The 24,833-nt window shown below is 43.3% G+C and overlaps 1 protein-coding gene and 2 pseudogenes across 1 annotated transcript in view; 1 reads left to right on the top strand and 2 right to left on the bottom strand.

Annotated features, from left to right (window-relative positions):
• The window catches only part of PAFAH1B1 (platelet activating factor acetylhydrolase 1b regulatory subunit 1), a 54,517-nt gene that overhangs the window by 17,270 nt on the left and 12,414 nt on the right, over positions 1 to 24,833 (bottom strand). Inside the window, exons 3-6 of the mRNA XM_049782528.1 lie at positions 11,700 to 11,784; positions 11,201 to 11,275; positions 7,338 to 7,544; positions 3,321 to 3,489 (exon numbers count right to left, since the gene is read on the bottom strand). Of these exons, the coding sequence (XP_049638485.1) occupies positions 3,321 to 3,489; positions 7,338 to 7,544; positions 11,201 to 11,275; positions 11,700 to 11,784 (536 nt within the window). The remainder of the gene's footprint in view (positions 1 to 3,320; positions 3,490 to 7,337; positions 7,545 to 11,200; positions 11,276 to 11,699; positions 11,785 to 24,833) is intronic.
• Positions 7,689 to 7,861, bottom strand: LOC125994803 (uncharacterized; annotated as a pseudogene).
• On the top strand, positions 9,672 to 10,078 carry LOC126021361 (60S ribosomal protein L31-like; annotated as a pseudogene).

Raw genomic sequence — 24,833 nt, forward strand, 5'->3', positions numbered from 1 at the left:
AGCCCGGGTTTGATTCCTAGCATCCCATATGATGCTCTACCCCAGCCCACTTAGTATGATCCCTGAGTGAAAAGCCAGGAGTTAAATTCTGAGCACCACTAAGGGCCCCAAGAAACAACAAAAAATTTTATGGTAGTAGAGGATATAGAACATCTATCTGCCTTATAAGTAGCCAAATGGAGTTTGATCCCTGGCACCCAAAATGGCCCCGAGTCTGACCAGAAGTGATCCCTGAGCAGCACTGGGTGTGGATGTTCCTCTAATTGATTTGTGTTTCTGGCCACACCTGACAGTGCTGGGTGGGTCAGGGTAGGCCCGAGTAAAGCAAATGCTCTACCCTTAATATTATTGCTCTAGTCACCTACTGATTTTTTTTTTTCGTCATGAGCCACATCTGCCAATGCTCAGGGCTTACTCCTGGCTCTGCAATCAGGAACTATTCCTGGCAACGCTCAGGGAACCAAATGAGATACAAGAGATCAAACCCAGGTTGGCCACATGTAAGATAAAATGCCCAACCTGCTGTGGGATTTATGTCTGTTTGTTGGGCCACTACCAGCAGTGCTCAGGGGTTACTCCTGGCTCTGCACTCAGTACAATTATTCCTGATGAGGTTGGGCATGCTGGAGATCAAACCTGAGTCAACATGTGCAAAGCAATTGCCCTACCTGCTGTATTATATCACTCCAGGCCCCTTTACCAATTTTTTAAACTAAGGGCCATACCCACTACTTTTTAGGGACCAGATGATACCGGGGATTGAACACAGGAGCTTGAACATGAGTCACATTCCAGTCTTTAGAACTTATTTCAAATCAGAGAAACAACTTTTCAGTGTTTCCTAGAGCTAGGTTATGTAAATGAATATTTGATTTTTATATAAATTCAATAGATGCCTCTAATTGCTAAGTTTCTCAAATACAACTAATTTTTTGGAGGCAGGGAAACAGAACCTTTATATTATGCCTTAAACATAACCTTTATGTAATCATGTTACTTGCACCCTAACACCACTGGTTAGCATTTTAGTATATTATATATAAAATCTAAACATTTTCGGGCCGGGCGGTGGCACTAAAAGTAAGGTGCCTGCCTTGCCTGCGCTAGCCTTGGACGGACCGCGGTTCGATTCCCCGGTGTCCCATATGGTCCCCCAAGCCAGGAGCAACTTCTGAGCACATAGCCAGGAGTAACCCCTGAGCGTTACCGGGTGTGGCCCCAAAAAAAAAAATCTAAACATTTTCAAGTTTCATCATATTTAAAGAAACACAATTCGTTAGCAAGTAACTTCTATGTGCTAGCTATGCACTAAACTAAATACAATCTATATGATCTCATTTTATCCTCATAATAACGCTATGGTTTAGGTATTATTATACCTATGTTACAGATCAAAGAAGTTAAAATTTTCTTGTGCCATAAGTAAAGATAAAAGAAATCTGAACCCTGGTAACTGATTCCAAAGCTCATGCTCTGGAGCTGGAGAGAGAGAGCATGGAGGAAAGTCATTTGCCTTGCATGCAGAAGGAAGGTGGTTCGAATCCCGGCATCCCTTATGATTCCCCGAGCTTGCCAGGAGCGTTTTCTGAGCGTAGAGCTAGGAGTAACCTCTGAGCGCTGCCGGGTGTGACCCAAAAACCCAGGGTGGGTGGGTGGGTGGGGATCAAATCCATTAAGTTGACTTGCTCCAAGGCATAGTACCTAGGATGTGATGAGGGAAACAACAGTAAGACTATAGTGTGTGGCACATTACAAGCTAAGTAAGGATTGGGGCTGGAGCAATAAATAGTACAGCAGGTAGGGCAATTGCCTCGCACATACCCACCTGGGTTAAATCCTTGGCATTATAACAGTACCCTGAGCACCTCTAAAAATGAAATGTTGAGAGCAGAACCACAGTAACCGCTGAGTACCACCATGTGAGGTTCCCCAGAGGTGAGCAAGGAAACCCTGGTTCTAGTTTTTACTGTAATTGCCTTTTATTTATTTTGCCACACCAGGCAGTGCTCAGATTACTCCTGGCTCTGTGTTCAGAAATTACTCCTGGCAGGGTTTGGGCATCATATGGGACATTAGGGATCAAATGCAGGTAAGCTGTGTACAAGGTAAATACCCTACCTGTTGTGTTATTGCTGTCCCCTGTAATTGCTTTCTATAGATCTATTTCTTTAATCGTAAAAAATTAAAAAATCCAATTTTTCTTTCTCTCAAAGAGATGTTCTAGTAATTTTCCATACCCGTAAGTATGTTTGCTTGTTTATTTGGTTTGGTTTTGGGGCCACACCTGGTGGCGCTCAGGGGCTCCTTCTGGCTCTGCACTCAGAAATAATTCCTGGTAGGCTTGGGGGACCATATGAGATGCCAGGAACCGAACCTGAGTTTGTCCCAGGCCAGGCACTTGCAAGGCAAATGCCCTGCTGCTGTGCTAGTGCTCTGGTCCCTCACACCCAAAATAATTTGTGGAAAATATTTCATGTAGGCATTAAGAGATTCCTTTTTGTTTGTTTTTTTTTTTGGGCCACACCCAGTGACGCTCAGGAATTATTCCTAGCCATGCATCAGAAATTGCTCCTAGTTCGAGAGGCCATATGGGATACCAGGGATCGAACCCAGGTTCATCCTGGGCAGCCACATGCAAAGCAAACACCCTACCACTGTGCTATCGCTCCGGCCCGGCATTAAGAGATTCTTATATCTTGGTAAAGAAAGAACTCTCAACTAACACGAATTATTTATGTACTGTCTACATCATATACCTCTCCAATATACGGATAAGGAACAGTAGTAGAGTGTATGCCTTACAGGGTTCTGAATTCATCCCTCCCTGGCACCTAAGAAAAGGATAGGGATAAAAGAGTTAATGGGGTCAGAAGAGAGATAGTTCAGCAGGTAGGCCACCGGTCGACGAGGGTTCGATACTCTGGCATCCCATATTGTCCCTAAGTCCTGCCAGAAGTGACTGAATTCTCCTGAGTGCAGAACCAGGAGTATGCTGTGGCCCAGAAACTAACCAAACCAAAAAATCAACACCACCAAAAGTCATTCCCTCCACTACCCCAACAGAATGCAAGGAACCTGTAGATTAGAAATCAATCAGCAGGCGCCGGAGAGATAGCATGGAGGTAAGGCATTTTTTGCCTTGCTCGCAGAAGCACAGTGGTTCGAATTCCGGCATCCCATATGGTCCCTCTGTGCCTGCCAGGAGTGATTTCTGAGTGTAGAGCCAAGAGAAACCCCTGAGCGCTGCCAGGTGTGACCCAAAAATCAAAACAAACAAACAAAAAAAATCAATCAGCAAAATATAACCCTCTATTCCTTACCATGCATGGTTCTGATGCATTCAAAGCCCTGAAAATCCCATAGTTTAATAGTCATATCTGCAGAACAGGAAGCCAGAAGTTTGCCACTGTGGTCAAATGAAATATCCTGTACAGAGTCTGTATGGCCCTTAAGAGTTCGTTCAAAATCTCCAGTTTCATAATCCCACACCTGCCAAGTGAAGAAAGATTTGTTAATATCAACCAATCACTCCTTTTTATTTTCACTTCAAGTGTGCATCACAGACCAGTCTTGAATTTATGAAATTTATGAATTTATGAAAAGTGACTGGGTAAGTATCCTAAAAATACAATATCATCAAATAAAAAATGTGTTGTTCTGGGCCGGAGAGATAGCATGGAGGTAAGGCATTTGCCTTTCTTGCAGAAGGTCATCGGTTTGAATCCCGGCGTCCCATATGGTCCCCCGTGCCTGCCAGGAGCAATTTCTGAGCATGGAGCCAGGAGTAACCCCTGAGCACTGCCGGGTGTGACCCAAAAACCACACACACACACCAAAAAAAATGTGTTGTGTGTGTGTGTACACTCAGAGCCTTATACATGCAAAGCAAGTGCTGTGTGTGTGTGTGTGTGTGTATGTGTGTGTATGCGTGCACTCAGAGCCTTATACATGCAAACCAAGTGCTCTTTTGCTGAGTTATGACTTAACATATCCCTAACACAAGTTGCAATCGTCAATTACACCTCATTTTTTTTTATTTTTTGGAGCCACAGCCGTTTGATGCTCAGGGGTTACTCCTGGCTAAGTGCTCAGAAATTGCCCCTGGCTGGGGGGGGACCATATGGGACACCGGGGGATTGAACCATGGTCCTTCCTTGGTTAGCGCTTGCAAGGCAGACACCTTACCTCTAGTGCCACCTCACCGGCCCCCAATTACACCTCTAATAACAAACTGAACACTAGTGATTAAATATATAAAAGTCACAAGAGCAAGTTCCAGTGTGGTAATAGGCAACATAAAAATAAGCAAATTTAAATATAAATCAAAAAATTTAGAGGGGAATATAGAAGAATACTAAAAATTTTAAGAGACAGCAAGGCTCAGACATCAAAGTCATGAAATGACTTCACAAAACAGAAATGCCCACGACTGGTAAACTTTAAAAGTTTATGTCATTTTGCCAAAACAAAGTTACAGTGACAGGTAGGTGAAGCCAGATGTGGGTGGTTCTACCACTCTAGGCCACCTATACTGGCCCAGGTCACAAGGTCTTGTGACCCCTTGAGCAATGCTTCGGAGGCCCAGAACAAAAACAGATGCAAGGGAGATGGTTCAAAGGACTAATGTATAAGCTTTGCATGGGGAAAGCCCTGATTCAATTCCTGGTACCAGAAGTGATACTCAAGCACGTGCACTACTTTAGGAGTGAAAATCAAAGCGCTGAGCACTGCTGGGTGTGACCCCAAAGAAATCAACCTACCAACAATACTTTCAACACTAGTCTGAAGTTCAATGCTTAACCAAAACCAATTCCATATTCTGAAATTAAAGAGGCAGGAACCAAAGAATGCAGCTCAATAGAAGAGTATTTCACAGGGACTTATAAGGTGCCAGGTTTGATCAACAACAGCCCTACCTAAACAAATAAAATAACTATTTTTTTTCTTCACATTAATTAATCTACGGCAGCATATGTACCAACAAAGAGAAAAGTTGAAAAAGTGCAACATAAAAATTGAAAATGGTCTAAACCACTAGGTTTTCTTTTTATTTTAAAATTATTTTCCCAATCCCCTTCCTTTTTCATGTAACCACCTTGACCAGGGTTGTAAACACCTTTGCAATGTTTATATACAGTGGCTGCAGTGTGCTGAAAACTGCATTTTTTGTTTGTTTGGCTGGTTTTTGGGCCACACCCGGCAGCGTTCAGGGGTTACTCCTGGCTCTATGCTCAGAAATCACTCCTGGCAGGCTTGGGGGACCATATGGGACGCTGGGATTTCAACCATTGTCCTTCTGCGTCTAAGGACAGCTCTGTGCAAGGCAAATACCCTACATCTGTGCTATCACTCTGGTCCCTCTGCTCTGTAATATCTAAATATTTCTACATTGAAGTAATTAGGATAAGTTTTTTGAAAAGAGTGTTTCGGCTACCCCTGGTGATGCCCTGGTCATCAGAGTGCTGGTCATAAAACTGAGGTTGGCTCCATGTAAACCAAGTGCCTTACCTCCTATACTATTTTCTAGCTTGTATGTTTAAATTATTTTAAAACTTCTCTCCTCCTTTAGTTGCTTCTATTTCCTCCTCTTCCTGTTGCTTCTGCAATATTGGGGTTGGGGGAAAATTCTACTCTTGGTCGCAGCACACAGGAGACTACATACTAAACTCTGTTGGGATAAAATAGATCCCAAAACATAGGTGACTAGGATAGCACTTGAGAATGCAGGGCACACAAGATCAAACCCTTGAATTACCAATCACAAGTCTGAATGGCAAGTACTCTACTAAGATGTACTTCTGGGTCCTTTAATTTTGTGCACAATATTAAATCTATCCTTTAATATTTCAGTTTATTGTGATGGTATTTTAATTGGCCCTTTTTTTTTGGGGGGGGGGGTCACCCCTGGTGATGCTTACTTAGGTCTTACTCCTGGTTCTATGCTCAGGAATCACCCACCACTCCTAGTGGTGTTCAGAGGATCATGCAGGATGCTGGGATTAAAGCCGGGTTGGATCTATGTAAAGCAGGCACCCTACCTGTGCTGTACTATCTAGCCCAACTAAAAATTCCCAACTCAAAACAGCACCACCCAGCCCCCTTTCACCAATATGCTTGAAATGTCTGATTCCTGTGCTCTCCCTGAGGTTCTTTTGTTCCATATTTTCCTAACCCCCCTCCAAGTCTAGCTAGACTGCAATAAAAATTAAGTGAAAACTAATTTTAAAAATTCAAGCAGTAAGTGACCCATTACTGAACATTGTATCTGTCAAACAATATTCTCTTTTTTTTTTTTTTTTTTTTTTGTGGTTTTTGGGTCACACCCGGCAGTGCTCAGGGGTTATTCCTGGCTCCAGGCTCAGAAATTGCTCCTGGCAGGCACAGGGGACCATATGGGACGCCGGGATTCGAACCGATGACCTCCTGCATGAAAGGCAAACGCCTTACCTCCATGCTATCTCTCCGGCCCCCAAACAATATTCTCTAATGCATCAGTGAACTTATATGGCAGTCTATCAGAAATCACAATTAAATTTTATTCTAATTCTGTCTTTTAAGGTTTAGAACCAGTTATGAAGTTCAGCATCCTTCAATACGGGACCGGCGAGGTGGCGCTAGAGGTAAGGTGTCTGTTTTAGTCCTCATTCTCAGGATCATTTTCTTTTCTTTTTTGGTTTTTGGGTCACACCAGGCGGCATTCAGGGGCTATTTCTTTTTTTTTTTTTTTTTTTTTTTTTGGTTTTTGGGCCACACCCGGCGTTGCTCAGGGGTTACTCCTGGCTATCTGCTCAGAAATAGCTCCTGGCAGGCACGGGGGACCATATGGGACACCGGGATTCGAACCAACCACCTTTTGGTCCTGGATCGGCTGCTTGCAAGGCAAACACCGCTGTGCTATCTCTCCGGGCCCTCAGGGGCTATTTCTGACTCTACACTCAGAAGTTACTCCTGGCAGACTCGGGGGACCATATGAGATCCTGGAGTCAAACCGGGATCTGTCCTGTGTGTTGGCTACGTGAAAGGGAAATGCCTTACCACTATGCTATTGTTCTGACCCTCTCAGGATCTTTTTTTTGGGGGGAGGGGGGGTCGGCCACACCCGTTGATGCTCAGGGGTTACTCCTGGCTATGTGCTCAGAAATCACTCCTGGGTTGGGAGAACCATACGGGATGCCAGGGGATCAAACGGCAGTCTGTCCTAGGCTAGCGCACACAAGGCAGATGCCTTACGGCTTGCACCACCACTCTGGCCCCAGGATCATTTTCTTTTAGTAAAATGAAATATTGCTTTCAATATGCTCTTAACAATTATCCTATTGTATTTACTTCAATACTACCTTAATTGTAGCATCCTCTGAAGCAGAAACCATAACACTGAACACAGGATGAAAAATGACTCGAGTGACAGGACTCCTATGGCCACTCAATGCATATTTTTCTGGTGGACGGGGAATCCATTCTTTTGGATCTCGTTTCTGACCAAGAGGTCCACCTGACGTAAATTCTTCTTTTGCTTCGTTTAGCTTTGATTCTAATTCCATAACCTTGAGAAGGAAAAGAGTTATATAGAGATAAACTTCAATAAAAATAGTATGGGTGCGATTTTTGAAAAATGCTTTAATTTTGACAAGTTGTTTTTGAAGTGCTGTGGAACAGAACTTCACACATGTACTCTCCTCTTAGCTGAAACCCTGATCCAAACATGCCTTTATTTTGGGCTGGAAAGAAACTCAATAATTTCTTTTTCTCCTAATTCCAAAAATCCATTTAATATATTGTCCTCGGATAGAGGATGTGTCAGATATTAAATTGATAAGAACAGATACTACACTTGATCTTAGCCAAAAGGCCAAGAAGCAATGAGAGCTCAATAATTTAAGTGCATGTTTTGCATGCAGAAATGAAAGTATAACCCTCAACACCACAAGGTCCAATGAGCACTGAAGGGAATGACATCTGAGAAGAATCTGGGAGTAAACCCCATCACCACAACTGTGGCCTCTCCCTTCCTTCCCCAAAATAAACAAAAAAGTCCTGCATTTATTTTTGTGCTATAGTAGGTGGTATTAAGGAGTTACTTCTGGATCTCCTCTCAGGAATTATCCCCTAGTAATGCTCAAGGGACCATGTAGGGTACTGGGGATCAAACCCAGTTTGACTGCATGTAACCAAGTCTCTCTACTATCTCTCCAGCCCCTTCCCAACATCATACAGGATCCATTATCTTTCTTCAAACTAAACACACAAATGTGTCCTTTTAGTCTCAATTACTTGACATGAGAAACTGATTATATAGATTCAATAATCTAACCAGTACCTGGGAATAAATTAACATGTCTGATCAAAAAGCTGTCCAGGTAAACTTTTGTTGTTGTTGTTGTTGTTTTTTTGGTTTTGGGTCACACCCAGCAGCGCTCAGGGGTTACTCCTGGCTCTACGCTCAGAAATTGCTCCTGGGAGGGTCGGGGGACCATATAGGATGTCGGGATTCGAACCACCGTCCTTTTGCATGCAAGGCAAACGCCCTACTTCCATGCTATCTCTCCGGTCAGGTAAAGTTTTTGTTTTTTTGTTTTGTTTTGTTTTGTTTTGGGGCCACACCCAGTAACGCTCAGGGGTTACTCCTGGCTATGTGCTCAGAAGTTGCTCCTGGCTTGGGGGACCATATGGGACACCAGGGGATCGAACCGCGGTCCGTCCAAGGCTAGCGCAGGCAAGGCAGGCACCTTACCTTTAGCGCCACCGCCCGGCCCCAAGGTCAGATAAGGTTTTAATGTAAAAATGTTTTTTCGGGGCCGGGCGGTGGCGCTGGAGGTAAGGTGCCTGCCTTGCCTGCGCTAGCCTAGGACGGACCGCGGTTCGATCCCCCGGCATCCCATATGGTCCCCCAAGAAGCCAGGAGCAACTTCTGAGCGCACAGCCAGGAGTAACCCCTGAGCGTCACAGGGTGTGGCCCAAAAACCAAAAAAAAAAAAAAAAAAAAAAAAAAGTTTTTTCTTAGATGATAGGATGGCAATGGCAAGATTAATGAATAAAAGGGACTACATCAAACTAAAAAGTATATGTATGATAAAAAGAAACATGGTCTAAAATTAGAAGACATAACTGAATGGGAGAAATTTTGCACTCAACGCAAAGTACTCACAAACGTTAACTCTACAAAACCTAAAAAACCCATCAAAAAAATGGAGAGAGGAAATGAGGACATTTCTCTGAGAAATACCAATGGATGGTCAACAGACACATGAAAAATGCTCATCATCACTTATCATTAGGGAAATTCAAATCAAGACGAGATACCATCTTATACCAGTGAGGATGGCACATATCAAAAATAATGAGAACAAGGGCCGGAGCAGTGGCACAAATGGTGAGCATTTGCCTTACAAGCACTCATCTAGGACACTGGTCGGCAACCTGCGGCTCGAGAGCCACATGTGGCTCTTTACACTTTTTATTTGGCTCTTCTCTGTACCGGGGGGGGGGGGGGGGGGGGGGGGGGGGGGGGGGGGGGGGGGGGGGGGGTGGGGGCTGTTCCAGGAGTCAGGACTCTGCTCCTAGCCTCTGTCAGTGCACGCCCTGTGTGGCTCTCAAAATAAATTTCAATCGTGGTTTTGGCGAGATTTGCCTCAGTTGAAAAAAAGATTGCCGCCTTCCCTGGGCCCAGCAGGATGGCTCCCTCGAAGAAGGGCGGTGAGAAGAAGGGCCACTTGGCCATCAATGAGGTGGTGACCCGGGAATACAGCATCAACATGCACAAGCGCATCCTAGGAGTAGGTTTCAAGAAGTGTGTGCCTCGGGCACTTAGAGATCCGGAAGTTTGCCATGAAAGAGATGGGCACCCTGGATGTGTGCATTGACAACAGGCTCAACAAAGCTGTGTGGACCAAAGGAGTAAGGAATGTCCTCTACCGAATCCATGTACGTTTATCCAGAAAACGTAATGAGGATGAAGATTCACCAAACAAACTATATACTTTGGTGACCTATGTGCCTGTCACCACTTTCAAAAATCTATAGACAGTCAATGTGGATGAGAACTAAACCGGTGGCATAATAAAATTATAAAAATCAAAAACAAAAAAACAAAAAAAGAAAAAAGAAAATAAAAGGTTGCCCACCACTGAGCTAGGGACAAACCGCGGTTTGATCCCCCAGCATCCCAAATGGTCCCCTAAGCCAGGAACAATTTCTGAGCGCATAGCCAGGAATAACCTCTGAGCATCACCGGGTGTGGCCCAAAAAGCAAAACAAATAAACAAAAATTTCTGTTGGTGGGAGGGAAGAATGTGGTGAGAAAAGAACTCTCATTCACTACTGGTGGGAATGCTGTGTGGTCCAACCCCTATGGAAAATAGTATGGAGAGTTCTCAGTAAACTCAAAACTGAGCTGTCATAAAAACAGCAATCCCTCTTCTGGATATCTATCCCCAAGACAGAAAAACAGTCACCCAAAAGGATGTATGCACAACACTATTCATTGCAGCACTCTACAATAGCCAAGACTTGGAATCAACCTAGATGTCCAACAGATCAGTAGTAGATCATGAAGATGTGATACGTGTGTATGTGTACACACACACACATAATGGCATACCACATAGCTGCAAGGAACATAGCTGCAAGGAATAATGCAATCATGCAATTTGCAACAACATGGATGAAACTGGAAGATATCATGTTAAACGAAGTAAGCCAGAAGGAGGAGGATAAATACAGAATGATATTACTTATATATGTGGTATTTAGAATAACCGCATAAAGAAACACAACGGTCTAAATGGGAGTTGTCTCAAACATCCTTGGCCCCAGAAACTGAGTGGAAGAGGAAAAACACAAATATGAAAGGATGGGGGCCAGGGGTCAAACAGTCTCAGGACAACTGGTAGTGCTAAAAAGAATAGAACTAAATATCCAAACCAAAGACAACAATGGAATCAAGAGACCCAAACTTTAGCAATCTAACTTAAAACAGGCCTGTGATACTGGAAGGCTGGACAGTGGTGGTGGGATTAATTCTGATTCACTGTATGTCTGAAATCCAACTATGAAGGACTTTGTAAATCACAATGGTTTCAATAAAATAAAATTTAAAAAAGTGTATTTACTATTTCATGATTAAATACAATTAATACAGAATACTTTCAGAACATTTATGAGAAAGATCATAAATAATTTAGAAGAAAAAAATTTTAGTTACCTTCTTTTGTAATCTAATAACAGATGTCCATTTTTTTTCCAAAAGACCAGCATACTTCTTATCTAATTCTTCATTCTAAGGAAATAAAAAAATCCACTTTTGTAAAACCATTTTTTTTTTTGATTTTTGGGTCACACCCGGCGGTGCTAATGAGTTACTCCTGGCAGGCACGGGGAGACCATATGGGACACCGGGATTCGAACCAACTGCCTTTGGACCTGGATCGGCTGCTTGCAAGGCAAACGCCGCTGTGCTATCTCTCCGGGCCCACTTTTGTAAAACTTAAGCAATTCAATTCTGATAGTTTAATAAGCCAGATGACCCATTCGTATCTAACCAATTTTTGATAAAATATGATTATTACATATATAAAACAAAGCTCAATGTTAAACAAAATAACATATTACATCTATAATATGACTGAAGTAACTGTTGACTTGACTCAATAAACTGAGGAATGGTTTTAGATATCATAATTATAAAAAATTTAAAAACATACCATATCTAATTCAGCTTCCTTTTTAAAAACTGAATATGCCTCTTCATAGCCATTTGAGCGAAGATAATCTGCTATAGCTCGATTTCTGAAAGAAAAAATTCAAACGTTATTATAAGACGTCATACCTTAATCATAATAACAATAATAATAGTAGTAAAAGAAAATATTGAGGGGCTGAATGATAGATAGCACAGCAGGTAGGACGTTTTCCTTGCATGAGGCCAACTGAGGTTAGATTCCTGGTATCCCATATGACCCCCCCCCCCCCAACCTGAAAGGAGTGATTTCTGTCTGAGCACAAAGCCAGGAGTAATCCCTGAACACCAATGGTATAACCTAAAAACAAAAAAAAACCAAAGAAAACATTCAGATTATCTCTTCTTTTGCTATTTTGCAAAAACTACACCAGGCAGTAATGTGCTCAGAGCTTTCTTTTGGCTCTGCACTCAAGGATCACACCTGGCAGAGATAGAGACAATATGGGGTGCCAAGGAATGAACTGTGCAATGCTCTAAAACACTGTAGAAATATATTTCTCTGGTGCTCAAATGATTTTTGTTGTTTTGGGGTCACTTGGCAGTGCTCAGAGAACCATATATAAGAAACTGGGAGGGGCCGGGCGGTGGTGCTGGAGGTAAGGTGCCTGCCTTGCCTGCGCTAGCCTAGGACGGACCGCGGTTTGATCCCCCGGCGTCCCATATGGTCCCCCAAGAAGCCAGGAGCAACTTCTGAGCGCATAGCCAGGAGTAACCCCTGAGCGTCACAGGGTGTGGCCCAAAAAAAAAAAAAAAAAAAAGAAACTGGGAAATAAACTCAAGTTGGCTGCATGCAAGGCAAGTGCCCAACTTGCTGTACTGTCTGGCCCCATCATTTCTATTTTGAGCACTTTATTTAGAATCTCCTTTCTTGGGACTGGAGAGAGGGTTGGGTGCTTGCTTTGCATGTGGCCGATTGGGTCAATTCCCAGTAACTCACATAGTTTCCTAAGCCCTGTCAGAAGTGATTCCTGAGTATGTGGAGTCAGAGAGTAAGCCTTGAGCACAATAGACTGTGACCTCAAAACCAAAATAATACAAAATAAATAAAATAAAAACCCAAGTGTTCAACGATATCAAGATAAAAAAACTATGATAAGTATACATAATGGAGTATTACTTGACAAGAAGAAAAGATAAAAAGTCACACAATTTGCTAATACATGAGGGGACCTGCTAAGTGAAGTTAGAACGGAGATTGATGCAGAATGATCTTTTCATATACAGATTAAAAAAAACACAATATTGGGGCCAGAGATAGCATGGAGGTAGCGTGTTTGCCTTGCATGCAGAAGGACAGTGGTTCGAATCCCGGCATCCCAAATGGTCACCCAAGCCTGCCAGGGGCACTTTCTGAGCGTAGAGCCAGGAGTAACCCCTTACCGATGCCGGGTGTGAAACCCCCCCCCCCAAAAAAAAAAACAATATTGGAGGGCTGGAGCTATTACTCAGTAGCAGGGCGTTTGCCTTGCACAAAGCAGACCCGGGTCCAATTCCCAACATCCCATATGGTCCCTCTGACCCTGCCAGAGGGCGATTTCTGAGTACAGAGCCAGGAGTAACCCGAATGCTGCTGCGTGTGGCCACCAAACAAAAACCCCAAAACCACCTCATAATACCCAAAGATAACAGAAACAAAGAACATGAAAAATGATATCTAGTAGGAAACATGCTACTTGAGGGGGTTGGGAGATAGGACTGGGAGGGGGAGCAATGTCTGTGCTAGACGGTAATGTTCAAAAAAGATGTGGCGGTATTGAAAGATGGTATATATGTCAGCAACAGTACTATGAACCACTGTGAAGAAACTTTTTTTTTTTTTTTTGGTTTTTGGTTTTTGGGCCACACCCGGTGATACTCAGGGGTTACTCCTGGCTGTCTGCTCAGAAATAGCTCCTGGCAGGCACGGGGGACCATATGGGACACCGGGATTTGAACCAACCACCTTTGGTCCTGGATCGGCTGCTTGCAAGGCAAACGCCGCTGTGCTATCTCTCCGGGCCCGCCTTATTTTTTTTTAAGTGACTAAAAATAAAAAAGTGTCTCCGGTAAAGACTGGTGAATAGGAAGCAAATGGGCATGGGGGCGCACTGGTGGAGAGAAGTAGACAGAGTGAAGAGATCATTATTGAAAGTGTATGCCTAAAACCCAATCATAAATAATTTTGCCAGTTCGTGGTGACTAAATTTTAAGTTTTCCACCTTGGAGTTGGAAATAATTCAAAGGGCTAGAAAACATACTTTGGGGAAGAAAAAAAAAAGAACACATGCTTTGTACGTGGAAGTGCTGGATTTAATGTCCAATGTTGTATGGGCTCTGAGCACTACTAAAAGTGGCTCCTGAGCACTGTGCTGGGAGTAGCCCCTAAAATAAAAAATAAGGGCCAGAGAGATAGCACAGTAGTAGGGTGTTTGCCTTAAACACAGCTGACCCAGATTTGATTCCCAGGATCCCATATGGTCCCCTGAGCCTGCAAGGGTATTTTCTGAGTACAGAGCCAGGAGTAACTTCTGGGGACTGCTGGGTGTTTGTGGCTCCCCCAAATAAACCCTCTTGTCTCCAGATGTTCTTTTCTGGGCTACCACCAGCAGTGTTTGGGTGCTACATCCCAGCTTGTTGACTGGGATTCATTCTTAGCAGTGCTCTAGGAAACATTCAGTACCAGGGATCTAACCTATGGTATCTGTACACAAAAGCATGCACTCCAGCCCTTTGACTCATTTCCCTGAACAGACACTTTTTTTAGGGGCCTCCCTAAAAAATGACTGGGATTCATTCTTAGCAGTGCTCAGAGGGCCTAGAGACTTTGGCCAACCACTGGTGGTTCAATGTGAGGGCTTAAGTATATTCCTGAGGTGTTAGGATAAAATCTGGGTTGGCCATGTAAAAGGAAATAATCCTATCCTCAGTATGGTCTCTGTAGCCCCTACTTTTTCAGGGGGTCCACACTGTAGTGCTTGGGGGAGGGACCACATGGTGTCAGGTTTTGAGCCAAGGTAACAGTCACAGATGCATGCTAGTCAAGAGCCTTACCATATTTTCCGGCATATAAGACGACCCCCTAATTTTTACAGTTAAAACATAGGTTTAGGCCTGTATTTGCTGTATAAGACAGAATGCCCCTGTGCTGCAACTGTATCTTCCACAGTGAGCCAATCACAACAAGCAAAGGTCCAAAGGTTATACTGTACTAGACGTCCTCTGACTCTGGCCAATCTGAGCAGGCTTTTTACAGTGTAGCTTCGGGTACAGAACACTGTATAATTTGCATGCATAAAAAGCCTGCTTGGATTGGCTGAGTTAGAGAGGCTGTGCGAGCAGCCTTGCAGTGAGTGATTGGTGCAGGATCGAGTTGGAAAATTCGTTTCGTGGCAATATCCAGACGATTTTCGTCTAGCAGCATACCAAAACGTTTTTCGGAATATACTCGGTGTATAAGACGACCCCCGATTTTCGGTTGACTTTTTTCGTTTCAAAAGTCATCTTATACACCGGAAAATATGGTAACTCTCATACTCTTTTCTTCTCCAGTCCTTCCCTAACTACTTTTTTTTTTTTTGGTTTATGGGCCACACCTGGCGGTGCTCAGGGGTTACTCCTGGCTGTCTGTTCAGAAATAGCTCCTGGCAGGCACGGGGGACCATATGGGACACTGGGATTCAAACCAACCACCTTTGGTCCTGGATCGGCTGCTTGCAAGGCAAACGCCACTGTGCTCTCTCTCCGGGCCCTCCCTTATTACTTTTAACACACAAATACCTAGCAATAAAATTAAAAATTTCAGAGAAGGGGCCAGAGAGATAGTACAGCGGTAGGGCATTTGCCTTGCACTCAGCTGATTCGAACAGATGGTGGTTCAAATCCCAGCATCCCCCGTGCCTGCCAGGAGCAACTTCTGAATGCAGAGCCAGGAGTAACCCAAGTGCCGCCAGGTGTGACCCAAGACAAAAAAAATAATAATAATTTATTCAGAGAAGTTTCTGCTTAGTAAACTAGCTTGTTAGCCCTGAGAGTTAAGTTTAATTACAATGAATGGAGTTCTAACCTTATTATACTATCATAAAATGACATTCATTTAGAATTAAAGAACTTAAGAGAAGCTGTATTAGCAGATGCCTTTTCATGTTTTTGAGAAAGAGAGAGAGTTGTCAGTGGGGGGGGGGGAGAGAGAAACAAAGAGAGACAGAGAGTTTTCAGTGGATGAAACTCAGGGACTCACATATACAGGCAAGTGCTTTACCACTGAACTACATCCCCTGCCTTTCTACCATTTTTTTTTTTTTTTCTTTTTTGTTTTTTGTTTTTGGGCCACACCTGGCGGTGCTCAGGGGTTACTCCTGGCTGTCTGCTTAGAAATAACTCCTGGCAGGCACGGGGGACCATATGGGACACCGGGATTCGAACCAACCACCTTTGGTCCTGGATCGGCTGCTTGCAAGGCAAACGCCGCTGTGTTATCTCTCCGGGCCCTTCTACCATTTTTTCAAAGAGAAAAACCAGACCATTCCCTCCTAGAGCAACCTATTCCAATTCGTCTCAGTTCCCCTCACTGCCATCTTAAATTCTATCTGTGACAGCAATACTTATTTTGGCTGGAATTTCAAATATTTGCAATTAAACTATTTAAGAATTTATTTAAATAGAAGCCAAACAAATATTAAATATATAAAACACAAAAGTACTTTCTGAATTTGATACATCTTGAGGTAGTTTACCAGTGTTTTGGATATTCATTCCGAGATAATCTACCTAGACACATATCCTTCAATAGTCTTCTAGAAATAATTGCATTGTTTTATAGACCAGGATTTTAATCAAGGTCATACTCACAGCAGCATGCTAGTCAAGAGCCTTAACTTTCATTCTCTCTTCTCCAATCTTTCCCTTATTACTTTTACTTTTAAGTATAAAAACTAAAAGAATAAGGCACAGCTGTGCTTCGGGCTTACTTCTGGCTCTACTCAGGCATCAATTCTGGCAGATGCAGGGGACCACACTAGATGATGATGATCAAACTTAGGTCAATGTCACCATCTCTACCTAAAACATTCCAGTTATATTGAATAATTGGTGGGTTTAAGTTTCAATACAAAGGTATTAAAATTATGGATAAAAATGTACAGATAGATAATAGGGAATTATAACAAATACTTGCATCTAAGCTATAAGTACCATGCCAAGTGTAAGCACTAACATAACATGAACAGATGGCGATAGCACATCATATTCATGGAGAAAAGGTATATTCTTATTGGGGGGCTGGGCTACACCTGGCAGCACTCAGGGGTTTTTATTCCTTGCTCTGCACTCAGAAATTACTCCTGTCATGTTCAGGGGCCATGTGGGATGCCAGGAATCAAACCCCAGTTGGCCACATACAAGGAAAATATCCTACCTGCTGTTCTATCACTCCAACCCCTAAATTCTTACTATGAGTATAATAAACTTTTATAGGAGTATATTCTTATTATGAGTTTAGGTCTGTATGTTGCTCATATACAAACTGTACATTTTGGACTATCATATTAATGGATAGTTCATTTTAATAAGTTATATGGGGACAGGTTGGAGAAACAGTGCATTAGCTAAGGTGCTTACATTGCACATACCAACCTAAGATAAAGCCCCAGCACCCGATTATGTCCCCAAGCCCACCAGGACTGACGGACTGGATCTCTGAGCGTGGAGTCAGCAGTAAACCTTGACTAAAATTCTTTTGGGTTACTCCTGGCAGGGTTGGGGGACCAAATAGGAAGCAGGGAATCAAACCCAGGCAAGGCAAAGAAAGTACTACCAAAGTAAAGTATCCAGTCCCCCAAGGCCCTTACCTAAGCTTCCTTCTGAGATGTTAATCCCACTGGAGGGTCAGACCCACCCACATCTAGGATGGGTCTGTGGTTTTGAATAAGGGAGATAAAAGGTGCTGTGGGGGAGGTGAGGAAGGGAGACAGAGTTCCTAAGAGAAAGACTTGAGTTAGGCAGACATGGTGCAGAGGCTGCATATGGCGGGCAGGGCCATAGAATAAAAGCAAGCTGACTCCAATGAAACTTTGACTGCTTGTGGATTATTTCTCTGCATCTTCAGACCGATCTGCCTGAGGGGCTAGATGTGCTGTGCCTGGGTCCTTTAGAGTTTATATTTTATAACTTAAATCAACAACCCACTGTGTTATCGCCCCAGCCCAGGGGGGTGTGGGGGGGAAAACTTCCATCAAGCAGATGTACTTGGGGATTCCAAAACAATACACAAATAGGAAGGTAATGGCTTTTTGAAAGTATTGTTCTTGTGTTTTGTGTGGCCAAAGCCTTACAAACTTTGAACAAAAACAAATTTTGCTTTCTTCAGAATATTCCAAATAAAGAAAATGAATACTTTTAAATTTAATCCTTTTATTTTTATTTCTCGCTCTGCACTTAGGAATAACTCCTAGAGGTGATTGAATCTAGGTTGACTGTATGCAAGGCAAGTACCCTATCCACTAAACTATCTCTCTAGTCCCTACTCTTTTATTAACCTTAAAAAAATGGCAAGTAAACAAAAGGGGAAATGTCAAGGGTAATAAAATCATACAGTATTTGTAAATATTTAATGTTCCTACCTAGTTCCATTTCTAACTCCAACTCTTTAACTTTACCTGAATCCACTACCCATAGTCTACATTCTGAAACTCTTAAGACATATATATGTACATATATATATTGCAACAATGTGCAAATAGCAATGATTGTGATCTTAATGAAAAATTCTGAGATAACAGTTTGTATTAAACCAGTAACTTGCAGGCCCGGAGAGATAGCACAGCGGTGTTTGCCTTGCAAGCAGCCGATCCAGGACCTAAGGTGGTTGATTCAAATCCTGGTGTTCCATATGGTCCCCTGTGCCTGCCAGGAGCTATTTCTGAGCAGACGGCCAGGAGTAACCCCTGAGAACCTCCGGGTGTGACCCAAAAACAAACAAACAAACAACAACAACAAAAAAAAACAACAGTAACTTGCTAACTAACAAATAATAGAGGCAGGAGTGGGAACTATGGAACATTACACCAGAGAGGTCATGGGGCTGGGGAAGGGTCATGAGCATTTGGTGGCTGAGGTGAACTGAAACTTTGTACCAGAAATTTAAACATCATTCTAACTCTATCACATAAACTATAATTTAAAATTTTCTCTTAAACTGCAACACTGGGGCAGAGATAGTAGGATATTTGCCTTGCACACAACTGACTCAGGTTCAATCCCTGGCATCTATATGCTCTCCAAGCATGCCAGGAGTGATTCTTTTTGTTTTGTTTTGTTTTTGGGCCACACCCGGCGGTGCTCAGGGGTTACTCCTGGCTGTCTGCTCAGAAATAGCTCCTGGCAGGAACGGGGGACCATATGGGACACTGGGATTCGAACCAACCACCTTTGGTCCTGGATCGACTGCTTGCAAGGCAAACGCTGCTTTGCTATCTCTCCAGGCCCAGAAGTGATTCTTGAGTGCAGTCAGGAGTAACTTACCCTGAGCAAGGTCAGGGATGACCCTCCCCCCACCAAATTAAACAGCTGTAATCTTAACTATAATTTTTGTTTGTTTCTGAGCAACACCTGGCAGCATTCAGGCTTTATTCCTGAGCAATGAGTAACTGCAATGCCAGATCAAATGAACTAAGGTTGGCCATGTGCAAGGCAAATACTTTGACCTTTGTTCTGTTTCTAGCCCTATTTTAAACAATACTGCAAAAAAACAATCATAGCATCTTACATCTTTATGGCTGGGTCAAAGGATGCCAGACTGCCCCTATCCTAACTCCCTTCCACTCCTGCAACCAAATATTCAACGGTGAAATCTAATTCTGAGGGCTGGGGTTGTATCTAAGTGCTAGAACATTTGTCTTGGATGTGGTGAAGCTCTGGATTTGATCCTGGGTACCATCTAATTCTTGAAAATATTTGGGGATGGGGCCAGTGAGGTGGCGCTAGAGGTAAGGTGTTTGCTTTGCAAGTGCTCGCTAGTCAAGGAAGGACCGCAGTTCCAGCGTCCCATATGGTCCCCCCAAGCCAGGGGTGATTTTGAAGCGCTTAGCCAGGAGTAACTCCTGAGCATCAAACGGGTGTGGCCCAAAAAAAAATCAAAAAAAAATTTTAAGAGATAGGAAATTCAGGGGATGATCAGGTTCTGAGGACACAATAGTGCAAAATGGCTGGAATTTATGTTTTGCAAGTTTTAGTTCCTGGCATAGCATAGTTCCATGAGTAGTCAGGAGCTAGCTATCAGTAAACCAGGTGAGGCACAAAAATGAACAAATAAAACGGGGGGTAGGGGGGAGTCAATGAGGAACATCATCCTTAACAGACACCGAATGCTTTATTCATGCATGCTTTATTCTTTAATAATATGCATTGCTTATTAATTCACTGTATTTATTAATTTACTCAGTGGTGCTCAGAGCTTATTCCTGGTTCTGGAGGGAACCATATATAGTGCTGGAGATCGAATCTGGGTTGGCCCTGTTCATGGAAAATAGCCTACCTGTTGTACTATCTGGCCAGGCCCTCTATCTCAAATTTTTCATCTTATAAAACCAAAAAATATAACTATTGCTTATAATTTATCCTAACTTTACTATAGCAGAGTGAACAGACTAAGACAATAGACACACATTTTAAAGAACATTTTGATAGCTATTATCAGATTAATCTCCAGAATTAATATTCTACCACCCAGCACCATATGGTCCCCCCTGAGCCTGCCAGGAGCGATTTCTGAGCATGAAGCCAGGAGTAACACCTGGGCGCTGCTGGGTGTGACCCCTCCCCCCCAGAAAAGTGACTAGAATAAGATATATCCTATGAATGAAGCATTTCAATGAAAAAAACTTTCAATGATAAGCTAAAAAGCTCATACATTCTTTTATGCTGCCAATCTAGTTTGATCCTACTATCAAATTCCCTAACTTAAGCACTGACCCTGAGCAGAGCAACACCATATCTGAGGTCACTCACATTTGACTCTGGCTGGCTTGCTCAAGAGTCATCAGAAGGGCCCGAAGAGATAGCACAGCGGCATTTGCCTTGCAAGCAGCTGATCCAGGACCTAAGGTGGTTGGTTCGAATCCCGGTGTCCCATATGGTCCCCCGTGCCTGCCAGGAGCTATTTCTGAGCAGACAGCCAGGAGTAACCCCTGAGCACCGCCGGGTGCGGCCCAAAAACAACAACAACAACAAAAAAAAAAAAAAAAAAAAAAAAAAGAGTCATCAGAAAGGACTCCATGACACTGAGAACTGTTTAAGAAGCCAAAACATACAAAAATTGTCAAAGAAAAAAAGAAACTGGACTACAAACACTATTTTAAGGCTCTTTGAAATATAGGGGCTCTTTAAAATCTTTTTGAAAGATAATAGAAACAATAATAAAAATAATTGTATGGAAAGTGGCAAAACATCAAGTCCAAAGTTGGATAAAAACAATATACTAATTTTATTTAAGGATGTTTAACGGGCCCGGAGAGATAGCACAGTGGTGTTTGCCTTGCAAGCAGCCGATCCAGGACCAAAGGTGGTTGGTTCGAATCCCGGTGTCCCATATGGTCCCCCATGCCTGCCAGGAGTTATTTCTGAACAGACAGCCAGGAGTAACCCCTGAGCACCGCCGGGTGTGGCCCAAAAACAAAACAAAACAAAATAAAACAAAAAAAAAGGATGTTTAACATGGGGCCAGAGCAGATTTCTGAGGCAGAGCAACAGTAAAGCCTGAATGCCACTGGGTAAATAAATAATAAATAAATAGGGCCGGAGAGACAGCATGGAGGTAAGGGCGTTTGCCTTTCTTTTTTTTTTTTGTGGGTTTTTGGGTCACACCCGGCAGTGCTCAGGGGTTATTCCTGGCTCCAGGCTCAGAAATTGCTCCTGGCAGGCACGGGGGACCATATGGGACGCCGGGATTCGAACCAATGACCTCCTGCATGAAAGGCAAATGCCCTACCTCCATGCTATCTCTCCGGCCCCGGCGTTTGCCTTTCATGCAGAAAGGATGGTGGTTCAAATCCTGGCATCCCATATGGTCCCCTGTGCCTGCCAGGGGCGATTTCTGAGCCTAGAGCCAGGAGTAACCCCTGAGCACTGCCGGATGTGACCCAAAAACCCAAAAACAAACAAACAAAAATAAATGAATAAGCAAATAAAAAGAATTTAAAGTTTTCTGGGCCATACCTATAGGTGCTCAAAAGATCACTCCTGTTGGAGATTAGGGGACCACAAGTAGTGTTAGGGAGCAAATCCAGGTCAGCTGTGTGCAAGGCCTGTTATACTATTTCTCAAATCCCAAGAATGTTGACTTTGTTTTGTTTTTGTTTTTTTTTTTTTTTTTTTTTTTGGTTTTTTGGGCCACACCCAGTAACGCTCAGGGGTTACTCCTGGCTATGTGCTCAGAAGTTGCTCCTGGCTTGGGGGGACCATATGGGACACCGGGGGATCGAACCGCGGTCCGTCCAAGGTTAGCGCAGGCAAGGCAGGCACCTTACCTTTAGCGCCACCGCCCGGCCCCAAAAATTCTCTAAGATCTTTTTTTTTTTTTTTTGGCTATGCGCTCAGAAGTCGCTCCTGGCTTGGGAGACCATATGGGACGCCGGGGGATCGAACTGCGGTCCGTCCTAGGCTAGCGAAGGTAAGGCAGGCACCTTACCTTTTGTTTTGTTTTTGGATCACTGCTGGCAATACTCTGGGCTTACTCTTAGCTCTGTGCTAAGGGATCACTCCTGGCAGGACTCAAGAGAAAATATGGGATGCCAGGATTGAACACGATTTCTCAGCATTAAGGCAAGTGTCCTACCAGCTGTACCATCTTTCTGGTCCTTCAATGTCAAACAGTTCTAGTTCAGTCCTCATTTTTTTTTTAATTGAGGCCATATAATATAGCTAGCAATGCTAATGGGGGAGATGTGAGGTCTGGTATTGAACTAAGGCCCTCACACATGCTAAGCAAGTGCTCTAACACTTTAAAGCATATCCTCAGCCCAGTTCAATCACAAACAGAATCAACCTAATGATAATAAACACGAAGGAAGACTCTTGGCACTCCTGCAAACTGTTTTAGAGAACACAAGGAAAACCAAAGTAAATAAAATGAGAGGAAAACACTTCAGTAAAGAAAAGTAAGTCTAGGAAGTAGCAGAAAATTAGAAAAGAATTCCCAAAATAGAGCAGGTTCTACTTGCATGTAGCTGAGCTGGACTCAATCCCTGGCATTGCATATGGTCTCAAAATGCTACAAAGGCGACCCTTGAGACAGAGCCAGGAGTAAGCCCTGAGCAAAGTACTGTGTGACACAAATATGTAATAAAAGCATACAACGAGGCAGAAAAACATAGAGTAGTATTAGACTACTATAAAACTTCTCTTTTGTAACTCATTAGTCAGAGAATGTATAGCATAATACTTGGGTTTCTTACTTTAAAGAAAATTCATTAAAATGTTTTGGGGGGCTGGAGAGATAGCACAACGGTAGGGCCCAGGACCAATAGTGATTCGAATCCCGGCATCCCATATAGTCCCCAGTGCCTGCCAGGAGTGATTTTTGAGCAGAGAGCCAGGAGAGCCAGCAGAGAGCCCTGAGCACTGGCAGGTGTGGCCCTACTACAAAAAAAAAAAAAAAAAAAAAAAAAAAGATAGTAATTTGGGGCCAGAGAAATAGCATGGATGTGGGGCATTTGCCTTGCATGCAGAAGGATGGTGGTTCAAACCCCGGCATTCCATATGGTTTCCCGAGCCTGCCAGGAGTGATTTCTGAATGTAGAGCCAGGAGTAGCCTGAGCAAAGCTGGGTGTGACCCAAATTACAAAATACAAAAAAAAAAAAAGTTTTAGTTTGTTTTGGCCCATACCCCAACTGGTGGCATTCAGCAACTGCTGGCTCTACGTTTAGAAATTAACCCTGGCTGAATGTTCAGGGATAACTCCTGGTAATGCTCTGGGAACAAAATTCAGTGCCTGGGATCAAACATGGCTGAGCCAGTGAAAGTAACTGATCCCTATACTATCTCTTCAGCCCTTGTTTTGCTTTATTTATTGGTGGTAGAAAGTAAATACAGTCTCACATATACAAGGTATGGTGCTGTACCACTGAACTATTCTGCTGTTCCCAATTTTTTAATTGATTTATTATTTATATACATTTTGCCATACCTTGTGGTGCTAAGGGCTACATGTGGCAGTGCTCAGGAGACCAAATGGGATGTCAGGAATTGAACCTGGGTTGACATGCACTATCTCTCCAGTACAAGTTATTTACATTTTCATATAAAATATTTTCATAATTTTGGGGCTGAAGCGGTGGCGCAAGTGGTAAGGTGTTTGCCTTGTCCACACTAGCCTAAGATGGACCGCAGTTCAATCCCCGGCATCCCATATGGTCCCCCAAGCCAGGAGCAATTTCTGAGCGCATAGCCAGGAATAACTCCTGAGTGTCACCAGGTGTGCCCCCTCCAAATTACATAATTTAAGAATGAACTAAGTTCATTTTACTTTGCCTTTCTTATTATTGTATTGCTAATGTTTTTTCTCCTTAATAATTAGCTTATGGGGGCCGGAGAGATAGCATGGAGGTAAGGCGTTTGCCTTTCATGCAGGAGGTCATCGGTTCGAATCCCGGCGCCCCATATGGTCCCCCGTGCCTGCCAGGAGCAATTTCTGAGCCTGGAGCCAGGAAAAACCCCTGAGCGCTGCCGGGTGTGACCCAAAAAATCCAAAAAAAAAAAAAAAAAAAAAAGAAGAAAATCATGGGTATACATTTGGGGCCGGGTGGTGGCACTAGAGGTAAGGTGCCTGCCTTGCCTGCGCTAGCCTAGGACGGACCGAGGTTCGATCCCCCCGGCGTCCCATATGGTCCCCCAAGCCAGGAGCGACTTCTGAGCGCATAGCCAGGAGTAACCCCTGAGCGTCACCGGGTGTGGCCCAAAAACCAAAAAAAAAAAAAAAAAAAAAAAAAAAATAATTAGCTTATGGGTCTTTTCAAACGCTAGGGTTTTTTTTGTTTCTTTGCATCACACCCAGCAGCGCTCAGGGGACCATATGGGATGCTGGGATTCGAGCCACTGTCCTTCTGCATGCAAGGCAAACGAGTT

This window comes from Suncus etruscus, chromosome 1 (genome assembly GCF_024139225.1).
Source record: "Suncus etruscus isolate mSunEtr1 chromosome 1, mSunEtr1.pri.cur, whole genome shotgun sequence".
Lineage (NCBI taxonomy): Eukaryota > Metazoa > Chordata > Mammalia > Eulipotyphla > Soricidae > Suncus > Suncus etruscus.